The sequence below is a fragment of the Castor canadensis genome, chromosome X, assembly GCF_047511655.1.
Source record: "Castor canadensis chromosome X, mCasCan1.hap1v2, whole genome shotgun sequence".
NCBI lineage: Eukaryota > Metazoa > Chordata > Mammalia > Rodentia > Castoridae > Castor > Castor canadensis.
This window is the reverse complement of record NC_133405.1, coordinates 1,364,534-1,376,683: the sequence shown is the minus strand read 5'-3', so window position 1 is coordinate 1,376,683 and position 12,150 is coordinate 1,364,534. Positions and strand designations below refer to the sequence as shown.

Sequence of the window (12,150 nt, the reverse complement as noted above, 5' to 3'; positions counted from 1 at the left end):
TTAAGAGATACTTTGTTCACTTGAAGAAGTCAACATTTGAATAAAAGTGAGCAACTGAATGATTGGTTCACCAAAGGGCTAAGAAACAACTGGCTAAGTGGGCTATAAACACCATCCATCCCAACCCCCAAATTAAGTAAAAAATAGGCAATTTGGAAAAACATGGGCCAAATGTAAGATCCTTTTATATGCATTAAGTATGTATGTGTAAGCATGGTGCCTCATCAATATTTAGGAAAAAAGAATACAAATAAATATTGGGCTGTTCTGAATAGGAAAAGACTTTTTGCAAAAGAAACCCTAGTAAATTTCACATGTCAAAAAGACAAGCAGAATCAAAAGACCTATGACCAAGGGGAAAAATACCTGTATGACGACAAAGAGCTAACATCTTTAATACATTTGGAGCTCTTAGAAACCCATTTAAGAAGAAGTATCTTGATGAAATAATGAATGTAGAACATGAACATGCAATTCACAGAGACCAGATACAAATGGCCATTGATTACTGAGGTTCAGCCTCAGTAATAATCCAAGGAGCACTAATTTAAAAGCTGCATATCCAACCCTGGGAGATTATGAGAAATGGCACTTTCCTAGGTTGCTGCAGGAACTGAACAGCCACTTCGGAAGGAACTGTGGTAGCACTTACCAGCAACTCCCAACTCCAGGCAGCCATTTTTCAAAATGACTGGCTCATGCCAAGTGTGGAGGCACATGCCTAAATCCCAGCTACTTGGGAGGCAGAGACAGGAGAATTGCAGTTAAGAGGCCAGTCTGGGCAAAAGTTAGTGAGACCCTATCTCACTAGTAAGCTGAACATAGTGGTATACACAGCTGTAATCCCAACTACCTGGGAAGCAAACATAGGAGGATAAAGGTTTGAGGCCAGCCTGAGCCAAAAGTTAGTGTGAAAAACCATATGAAAAAGCAAAAGGACTGGGGATATGGTTCAAGTGATAGAACACTTGCTTAAGGCTTTGAGTTCAACTCCCAGTACTGAAAAAAAAAAACAACCAATCAATCAGTAACAACAACAACAAAACCTGACTGGTTCATGAGGAAATTCAATCTTACAGGGCTAGAGGCATGGCTCAAGCAGAAGAGTACCTGCCTAGCAAGCGTGAGGCCCTGAGTTCAACTGCCAGTACCACAAAAAAAAAAAAAAAAGCAAACAGCTGGAAAGCCAGGAAATGGATGATGGTCAGCACCAAATTACACTGCTACTTAAAAGAAGTGAGGGCAGAGATAAACATACAAGGTGGATAGATACAGAGTATGTGTAATATCCTGTTTGCTGAAAACATGAAAACTACTTATTTGTATAGCCTTAGAGAAAGTAGAAGAATCTGTACTAAGCTATTAACAGTGGTAATAGTGGTAATAGTCTGGATAGTGTCAGCAGAGAATAAAAGGGAGTTTTTCATCTTTTTATTTGATATTAGGTGGTTTATTTTTTCTATAAAAGCATGTATTATTTTTTCTAATTTTTTGAAACAGGGTTTCACTATGTATCCCAGGATGACCTTGAACTCACACTCTTCCTGTCTCAGCCTCCTGAGTACTAGGATTACAGACCTGTGCCACTATGCCCACCCTTATTTTTATAACTTTTTATTTGTGATACTGGGGCTTGAACTCAGGGCCTTCGCCATGAGCCACTCTACCAGTTCTACTGTGTGTGTGTGTGTGTGTGTGTGTGTGTATGTGTGTGAAGGGTTTTTCAAGATAGGGTCTCCAGAACTATTTGCCTGAGATGGCTCTGAACCACAGTCCTCCTGATTTCTGCCTCCCGAGTAACTAGGATTACAGGCGTGAACGACAGGTGCCTGGCATAACTTTTTTTTAAAAGAGGAAAAAATAATATATCAAGCATTTATCTACTAAAGACAAGTTCTATACTTTGAGCTTAAATGGCTTTCTCATCTGTAAGTAAGATGAGATTTAAAAAAAAATCTCTTCTACATTTCTTAGGAGAATCTTGCATAGTGTCACCACTGTCTGTTTTATAAATCCATTTGCAATCTTAGAAAAAGACTTTTAAAAACACAAACTGGGCTGGGAATGTACTTCAGTGGCAGAGCACTTGCCTAACATGCACAAAACCCTAGGTTCCATTCCCAAAAACCAAACCAAAACCCCACAAACCACCCCCAGACCTAACATCTGCCAGAAGAAAAGCATTCACTGCCCATATTACATCTACTCCACACAATTTCTAAGACAATGTACAAAGCACTGGCTGTACAACCCCCACCAGCACAAATCTGTCAAGTACAAAGAACATCCAGTTGGCCAAGCCCAGAGCACACCCCACAGCAATAAAGGGCAGTTACAATTTGAGTCACAAGATCAGGAACTGAACCAAATTTGGGACTTGCAGGCAGTGTGATGGTTCTTCATTTCCTTCCATACCTTCTATTCTCCTCCATCTAAACCTTGTCCCTCAAACCCCTGAAAGGGCTATTTGTTATGGATGTCTACACTAGCTTTAATGAGGTGTCAGAAATCACTAGACAGACACAACAAAATGCTACTTGGAATCTCAGCTGGAGTCACAATGCAGCATATGGGAAAAGTCACATTTTTTTGTCAGAGAAAACTCAACTGGAACATTCTGCTTTACCATACAGAATTTTTGAAATCCAGGTGTCAGAATATCAAATGTGCAGTGATCACAGATTAAAAAACAGCCTGAGAGGTAGAGCCTGATTAAAGTTGAGAAATTTAAGGAACAATTCATGTTCACAAACTGAAGTCCACACAGTGGTACCAAAGTAGTCCAAAGTATAGCTGATATGACACCTGAGTGTCAGACCTAGAATGACTTGGTTCCCCCTTTTCAAAAAGCACTTATCCTGTTCTAGAGTCCCAAGAGCCAGACAAGTGTCTGGGTGCTCTCTTTAGTTTTCATTGGAGGAGTGCATCAAGTACACACCATTTGCCATGGGCTCACTGTCCTGTGACACTTTCAGAAGGGCGCCCTCTCAGGGGACCATCCACCAGTTTCTATATCTGAAAATGTGTTAGCACCGCTCACTAACATCTAACAGCAAGTTGTTTATCCAAAACCAATGTAAACAAAGCGTCATGCTGAAGCCTGCTAGGCAACAGCAGCAGCCCAGGTGAAGAGCTCAGGACAGGTGCTCTCCTGTTTCAAGGTGAACTGAAGTTGCAGATCACCAGTTCCAGCTCTAATCTGACGCCCGCCCCCAGATCACGGATGTGGCTGCCAAGTAACTCTACCCAAACTGACCTTTCAGGGCTCAGGGAAGTGACTTTTTTTTATTATATGGCACAGTTTGGCACAGTTATATCTTTAGTCTTTGGGGTACTTTTATTCTGTCCAAGAGTAGTGTATCTTTTTTTTTCTTTTTTTAAAAACAGATGGCCAAACCAGGACATATACTAAAAAAAAAAAAAGGAAGGTTACTTACCTGAGCCCTAACATCCCAGCTACCATGGAATCCTGTTGGAGCTGGTCTACAGAAGCAAGGTGTATTCTGGGGAGTCACATGTCACATCAAAGCAGGAACTGGTGAGTCTGTATTTTTATGGAGCCTAAAACAAAGAAAATCGTAAGTTGAAAGTCCCCATTGAGCTGCGAGACCTTTTTCCCAGGGCTATTTGGGACATTTTGAAGATAAACACATAGACAAAGCACTATGTTACTTCCTGGCTCACCTAGTTAGAAACAAAGGATAAACTGCAAATTATAGACACATACTGCACGATGCTAAAATAAAAGAAAAGTTAATGCTTATTGGAATGAACCCCAGAGATCTTGTCACTCCTGGGGGACACTGTGACACTACAAAGCATACCATAAATGGTGATTTCTGTTAAGTATTTCTTCCACCACATCATACAGAAAAACTCAAGGCAAGAATATACATTCAAGAGAACACACAATATCAAAATATCATCCCATAAAGAACACACAAAATCCAGAGGCAAAGTCTCCCTTCTTTTTCACGCAGCTGAAGCTGTGAAGAACATCATGTAAAGAAGGGCTTTAACCCTGAGAGGAAAATGCACCAATGAAACCAAGTGCCCTGGGAGATCCAGAGCCATCATCCAAAAGATTCAAGTCAATCTCAGAGCAATTACTTATAAGCCTCTCAGATCAGTAAATCTCATGTCCAACAAACTGAATTAGTAGTTTGATAGCTTCTTTTTGAGACAGTGTTTCACTATGTATCTCAGGCTGGCCTTGAACTGTCAAATCTCCTGACTCAGCCTCTCTCCTATGCTTTTGAACTCATGTTCAAAAAGGACTTGTCATTAAGATAGCTATCATTTTCTTGTTAAAACCTAAACGGTCCCATATTAGAAACCTTGCTGGCCCAACAAAAGCACTTTTATCTTCAGGCTAAAACAAAAGCTTACAGTACACACCTGGGGACTATCCACACAATTACTCATGGGGGTCAAATCCAGAGGAAGGGTGACACCAACTGAGCCCTTCACAGCTGGTGGAGAGGTACTTGGGTGGTACAGAGTTATCTTTTGAGGTTCCCTGAAACCTAGGAATTCCCTTAAACAGAAAGCTAAGTCACAGAATACTTTGAAGTCCCAGAAGTTAATATTTCTCAGTTACCTGTATAATAAAAATCAAACCAATATCTATCTTTTTGGCAGCATTGAGAATTGAACCCAGGACCTCATACAAATGCTCTAACACTTGAGCTATGCCTACCAGCCCTTTAGTTTTTGTTTTTGAGATAGGGTCTCACCAACTTTTGCCCAGGCTGGCCTCAAAATCTAGACCTTCCAAGTATTTGGGATTACAGACATGCTCCACCATGCCCCACCATGCCCTGCTAAGTCACAGCTTCTGAAGTCCACCAGTTGTTTCATTTGTATGCGACTGTGTTTTGGATATTTTTATTTTGGGGGGCAGTATTGGGGCCTAGAGCTTGCCAGGCAGGTGCTCTACCCCGTCAGTCACAGCCTCAGCTCTTTTTTGCTTTAGTTATTTTTCTGGATAGGATCTTGGCATCTTTGTCCAGGGCCAGCCTCAGACCTCAATCTTCCTCCCTATGTAGATGGGATTACAGGCAGATACCACCACACCCAGCTTATTGGACAGGATGGAATCTCATTAGCTTTTTGAGCTGGCCTTAAACCATGATCTTCCCAATCTTTGCCTCCAAAGTAGGGAGGATTACAGGTGTGTATCACCATACCTGGTACTTATTTTGTTTTATATTTTATGATGCTGGGGTTGGAACCCAGGACCTTACACATGCTAGGCAAGTGCTCTACCACTGAACTATACCCTTAGCTCCCACCCCGTTTTACTTATAAACTGATCGGCCTGGACTAAGGGTCCTTCTAGCTCTGAAAGTTTAAGGTCTTTAACTAACTCAGGATTTCATGAAAGGAAAAAAAAAGAGCCAAAAAATGAGTGGAGTTAGGTAAAAATGCAATAAAGCAAGTCCGCATGTTTAATTCCTCCAGCTCTCTGGCAAGGAAGACAAGCAGTCTTACTAAGGCTTGGCGGTGAGCTACAGGGCCAGTCGATCAGAGTCTGGGGCTTTGCACAAGCAGAGCCAGCAGTGTGCCTTGAAGAAGTGAAAAAGGCCAAGGTGTTATTCTCTACTACGAAAATGGGAATACCTGCCCACCTCCAAATTCCTGTTGCCACTTAGTTACCCCACACACAGTATCGACAAAGTGGCAGAATCAAGTATTTAAGCAATGACATGCAAAATCAAACTTCCCAAAGGGCAAGATTCCTTGCAAGAGAAAGGCAGAAGAGAATCAAGGAAGGCAGAAGAGCATACCTTCTATAAAAGCAAGCCCAAGGAGGAAGCCATTTCCACTGGTCCTACCCCAAATGATGTGAAGGTACAGTGGCTTTACTGGACAACAGCAGAGTGACTGGAACAGGCTTGGATGGAGGCACTGAGGACAAGTTTCTTCCACTGGAGCGGCAATCATGCTCTCTATTCAATAAAATAGACTGTCTGCCAGCCATGTGGACTGGTCTGCATGGATGTCACCATAGCAGAAGGCGAAGAAAAGGAGATGTCCTGACACAATCCCAGTAACTCTCCATTCCAGAATGCACTTTACCTTCATGCACTTAGAACACTGGGTTACCACAAATGTCAAACAGAAAACTTTTCTGTTTGACACTTAGGCAGCCTGGTGACAAACTGCTCTAAGCCAATTAAAAGATTCCCATTGATAGCCACCTTTATAAAAGATTACAGTGCTCAGGCTGGTGGAGTGGTGCAAGTGGTAGAGCCCTTGCCTAGAAGTGTGAGGCCCAGAGTTGAAACCCCAGTACTATCAAAGAAAGAAAGAAAGAAAACAGAAAAAGAAAGGTTGTGGGTTCTAAAACACATCATTTATCATATAAATAGTGCAAGCAGGTACATTAACAAATGACACTTATACCTCTGCTGTTCTTTATTCAAGATTAAAGAAACAAACTTCTCATCCCATCTCCACATGGAGGAAGGAGTGTTGAGGTGGGGGCAAAAGCACATTGTAGTCTAGCTAGTTTTTCTTTCAAACTCTACAGCTTGCCTCCTGCCCCACCAGATCAAATCTCACAGAAGCAGGGGAGGCAGAGGAAAACAACTTTGGTTGGAAATTACAAACATATAAAAACAGAATGCAAAACTGTATCATAACCCTCCACATACACTGTGGTCTGTGTCTTGCCCCAGACCTACCTCAGGATTCAAACAGCACAAAAGTCGAAGTTAGAGGGCTGGGGATGTAGTTCAGTTGTAGAGCAATTGCCTAACATGCATGAGGCTCTGGGTTCAGTCCTCAGTACTGCACCCCACCCCCCGAACCTGCCCCCCCCCCAAAAAAATCCCAAACCAAACACCTTGGAGTAGAGCTGACTGCATGACGCTTTCTCACCAGCTCAAACGAAGATCTGATCTCTAGGTTTAAAGCATGCAAGGCAGTATTTTAATAACAGGAAATAGGAAGATGTCACAGGTCAGTATTAGCAAAAAAGTGATACACAGTTTCTAGGCAGACACTCTTACCACTTGAGCCACTTCACCAGTCCAGATACATAGTTTCTTCAAGCTGTTAGGATAATCTGACTTCTGAAGCCACCAAACACTTAGCAGACAAACGATTATGGAAGCTGCCTGCACTGTTTAAAGGACTAGGGGTATAACAAACTGCTAACTGGAGGAGCACCTAAGAAGGCAAACACACTGCCAACTATGACAACACAGAGACCTCACTTGGGATGTACAAATCTTGGAATCAAGAGCAAGTGAGGCTGGTGTGTCTGTGTGGATATGAATGCACAAATGCACTCCTGTGGTCAGCCACCTACTAGCTGACCTGCCACAAATGGGTAATCTATGACAACTTATTTGAATTAACTGTATTTCTTCTATATTGCTGGTACTCTTTAAGATTCTGACATACCTGGGTAAGCAAGTGTTTCCTGAGTTTCCTACTGGGATTTGAAGTACAAACTCTGAAAAGTCCATAAATAAACCCATTTCCCCAAATCCCTGGTGGAAATTCCCAAAAGACCTAAAAAAAAATCTACACCATGTCTTTTTATATGGACCTAGTATATTTCAAAAGACCCAAGAGGTCAGCTTAATCTTGTTATTAACTGAAACTGCTGAGATCCAGATGAAAATTCTCCTCTGGAGTAATAACTGCCTATTGGGGTGATTTTACTACTCAGGCCCAAATATGAATCATTTATATAGTATAACAAAATACCTATAACTTGTGAGAGTACAGTATCTAAGCCACTTAGCATCACCCACCGCCCCTGAATTTGATCCTACCAGCTCATGGTTTGGGGTAGTGATCCCAAACACTGGAGACAGGATGTGCAAATGGTTCAACAGGGCCCATTTGTGTTCCTGGAAAAATAACCAGAAGCACACATCTGCCTGACCATGAGTCAGGAATATCAATTTTGTGGTGGAGCCCATTTCTGTTGTGACCAACCCATACCCGAACACACTCACACCCAAACACTCACAATAGAAGCAACTGGCACAGAGGTATCCCTAGCAAGCTTTTCCCCCTGGGGGTCCATACTTTGCCATAAAAAGGGTCTCTCCTGTGAACGCAATCTTTTTAGACTTCACAATGCCCTTAGGTGTACAGTGCAAAACCTCATAAACATTGCCCCTGCTACATAAAAGTCATTTGAGTTTGTTTGGGTGATTCGATCATAACCAAACTAAAAAGAGAATAAACTTTCAGAGACAATCGGCAAGGAGTCACAGCGATACAATGAGCTTGCCCCATCTGGTACTGGTGATCCTCAACGCTTCAGGACAATGAGAGCCCGTTACATACAATGTCCCACTCCACTTATGTAACTGGAAGATCGCCGGCGAAGGGGGGGATGGGAGGGTGCTCACATTCAGAAGCCACAGGACCCCCAAAGAATCTCGGAGCACCCTAGGGGCACGCTCTTACGGAAGAGCCTCAGGTGCTGCCGGACGCAGTCCCCTACCCACGGTTCCTGATGGGAACTATTACCAGCTCTTTATGATGAGTTGTGGGGCCCAGGAACACAATGTCTAGTCCTTTTTGTGGGCGGACAACAATCCCCACCTACTTGTTCCTGCTAGATGGGAAAAGGAGCTGGTGGACCGACTTGTTCGCAGTGGGGACAGAAAGTCATGGAATGGGCGAGAAAGAGGGGGAGGCATAACCAGGAGATGGGGGTGAGAGCGCAGGAGCCCTTGTGGCGCACTCTCCCGACGGGAGGTGGACTGCGCACGCGCGTCGGCGGGGGGGGGCAGAGTAACGGGAGAGGGGGCGCGCGAGGGAGGGAGAGGGGAGAGCGCGATCCAGGGAGAGGCCGGGGCCGCGGCGCCGTCGCGCGCCCGCGGCCCGAAGCCCCAAGAAGGGCAGGAGCGCGCGCAGCCCCGACAGGGAAAGCCCAGACGACAAGGGCGTCCGCGGGGCCGGGGGCTGAGATGCGCACAGATGGGGCAGGAGGGAGGGGGGCGCCAGACGAAGGTGGCTCCAGAGAGATCGCGCCGAGGACGGTCACCCACGAGTGCGGGTGACCGGCCAAGGGGAGAGCCGCCACCGGCAGCAGCGGGAGGGGGAGGGTAGAGAGGAGGGACGCCATCCGCCAGCCGTGTCGCCCGACCCCACGAGCCCCTCCCGCGCCACGTCCCGCCCCTATCCCCCGCCCCCCGGCAGGGGTCCCCGCCCGCGGCCTCGGCGGTCCCACTCACAGTCTCTCTTCCTCGCCTCCTCCTCCTCCTCCGCTCGGAGCGGCGGCGGCGGCGGCGGCCATTTTCCGGACGGCTTTTACCACAGCCCTCTCTCCGAGAGGAGGGAGCGAGCGCGCCTCCGACGCCGGGACCCCGCACGGCCGACGTCGCGCCCCGCCCTCCCGGCCGGCCTGTGCGCTGCTGCACCTGCGTGTCTGCGTCCCGCCTCCGGCGCTTCCGCGAGCTTGTTCTCCATTGGCTGTGGCGGCCAGGCCGGGAGCGAGGCCTTAGCAGCGACGCCCTCAATTGGTAAGAATTCCTGTCTGTTACGGCCCAGGGAAAAGGGGCGGATCCCCTTCCACTTGCAGATTGGTTGCTATCTACTGTCATTTGTGGAAAAGAGGCGGCTTAGGCGCGGAGGGGATGGTTTAGTGGGCAGAATTTAAATGCTAAGGATTAATGGGCCCTTGGTGGATGCTGGGGCAAGTGAAGGCCTAGGCTCTGGACGCCTGTTTGTGCTGCCCTGCCAAGCGGTTGGCCTGGTGTCCACAAGCGCACCGAGCACGCCGCAATAAGCGTTTCACTGCACCGACGTTGTAAAAATATCGCCACTTTGAGTAGAAGCAGCAAAGTTGCCTGCCCTGAAGCCTGACGTTGTTCCGAGCTGAGGGGCTTGGTTTCAGAGGCCTATCCATTGCATTAGTTCACTTGAGCTTGCCGAGTGCCACACTCTCTTAGGAACAGGAAGTAAACTGACAATAAATCACAGCCCTGGCCTTCGCAGAAATCTGGCGTGGGAAGATGGTGATGCCAAGGCTGAGTGAGACCTGTTATTGTTGGGTCATATGGCTTGGTAGAGGTGCGTATAAAGGGGCAGTGGGAGCCCAGTAAGCAGTGTTTAGCTCTACTTGGAAGACGTAATTTGGGAGCTGAAATCCAGTAATTCTGTTTTGGAATAATTTAAGAGCAGGAGGAAAGATGTAGCACCAGGGTGTTCAGGACAAGAGTGCTTGTTAGGGCGACCTTAACCCTGATACCAATTATCAATCCATCTAATGCTCCTGTGCTAGTCTTATGTTTAACAAGGGACCTTCTGGTTCTGATTTGGCTTCTCGCCTCCATTCACTTATTGAATACCTACTATGTTCCAGACACTGTTCAATGCACAGTCTTGAACAAGAAAGTGAACTAACATTCTTGTGGGGAAGAGTCATACTAAACATACAAGTAAGTATAATTTACAATTTTACATAGAGATAAAGCTTTGCGATAGATAAAGCACGGGCGAAAGGACTGCTATTTAGATATCCACTGTTTTTTGCCCTCATTTCATTCCCCCCTATAGGTGTCCAGGGAAAGAACATTCCAGGCAAGTTCAAAGGCAGTGAGGAAGGACTATTCCTGGCATGTCGGAGACTAACAAGGAGGCCAATGTGGCTGGAGAGTGGTAGGGAATGTGGTTGGAGAAGCAGCCAGGGCCATAATGAAAACTAGGAGATTATTTTGAGATGAGAAGCTGTTGAGTTGGACAGCTGTTCTCATCAGATCTATATTGTAGGTGGAGAGTGGACAGATGGCTATGATGGACAAAACTAGGACCAAGAGGCCAGTCAGGAGGTCCTGGCAACAGTCTAGAAGACATTATATTCAAGATATAATTTCAAAATTGAGCAGGAAGGATCAGAAAAAAAACAAAGGTGATGCCCGAGATTTGGGCAGGAACACCAGAGTAAATAGTTTCCACCGTGATGGGGAAAGCTACAGGAAAAGCACATTTTTAGAGGTGCACCTCAAGAAGTCTATTTTGGCATATTAAGCTTGAAGTGCCTCAGCTCTACTGGTATGAAAGTGGAGATGTTGAGTAAGTGGTTGGATGTGTGAGACTAGAGTCTAGAGCTTTAGCTCAAGTAGCCAACAGGTCAACAACCTGAACATCCAACTCAAGAAAATATAAAAGGAACAGCAAAGAAAACTGGGAGAAAGTAGAAGAGAGAAAAATAAGGACAAGCAGAAATTAATGAAATAGAGGACCAGTGAAATTAAAAGCTACTTCTTTGAAAAGCTAACACACTGGATAAAGAGAAAAAAAGACATGTAAATTGTATTGCAAGTAGAAAGGGTGTGTATCCACAGAATGATAGAGGTTTTTTACAGAATGTTATAGACAACTGTATGTCAATGAATCTGAAAGCATAAGTAAGATGAGTAAATTCCTAGAAAAGTACAGCTGACCAAAACTGACTCTAGAAATAGAAAACCTGGGTAGACCCACATAACCTCAAAGAAATTGTATTAAAAAACTTTACTCTCCCCACCATGTACAAAAACATGACCAGAGAACTTTATAGTTGAGTTCTACCAAATGTCTAATGATTTGGGCAGTTCCAATCACTCACAGAAAAAAAAATTCTCCACACTTACTTTATTACAATAATAGAGTCAGACATGGTGGCACACATCTGTAATCCCAGCATTTAAGAGGTAGAGGAAGGTGAATTGTAAGTTTGAGGCCAGCCTGGGCTACAAAGATTAACCCTGTCCTCCCAAAATAAGGGCTGGGGATGTAATTCAGTGGTACAGAGCTTGCCTAGCATGTGCAAGGTCCTGGGTTCAATCTCCAGCACTACCCAAAAAGAAAAAGGATAAGTACTATAATGACCTGGAGAATGTATGACATTGGGTGTGGGAATAAACTTGAAAATTCTAGAAAATAAACTAAATCCAATAGTGTATGCTATAATAAGGTTTTTATCCTAAGAATGCAAGGATGGTTTATAATAACAAAATAAACCCTCACAAACTTAACAACAGATGATTATTTCAATAGATTCAGAAAAAACATTTAATAAAAGTCAACATCTACTTATGATTAAAAAAACAACTTAGAGAATTATGAATAGATGAGAATGCCTTTATTTTGACCAAGTATATCTATAAAAATATAGAGCAAACATCATATTTA

General features: G+C 44.5%; 1 protein-coding gene across 1 annotated transcript in view; it reads right to left on the bottom strand.

Moving 5' to 3' along the window:
* Positions 1 to 9,366, bottom strand: part of Mecp2 (methyl-CpG binding protein 2) — a 71,039-nt gene extending 61,673 nt beyond the window's left edge. Inside the window, exon 1 of the mRNA XM_020185036.2 lies at positions 9,210 to 9,366. Coding sequence (XP_020040625.2) covers positions 9,210 to 9,271 — 62 coding nt within the window. The 5' untranslated portion in view covers positions 9,272 to 9,366. The remainder of the gene's footprint in view (positions 1 to 9,209) is intronic.
* Between the last annotated feature and the right edge of the window lie 2,784 nt (positions 9,367 to 12,150).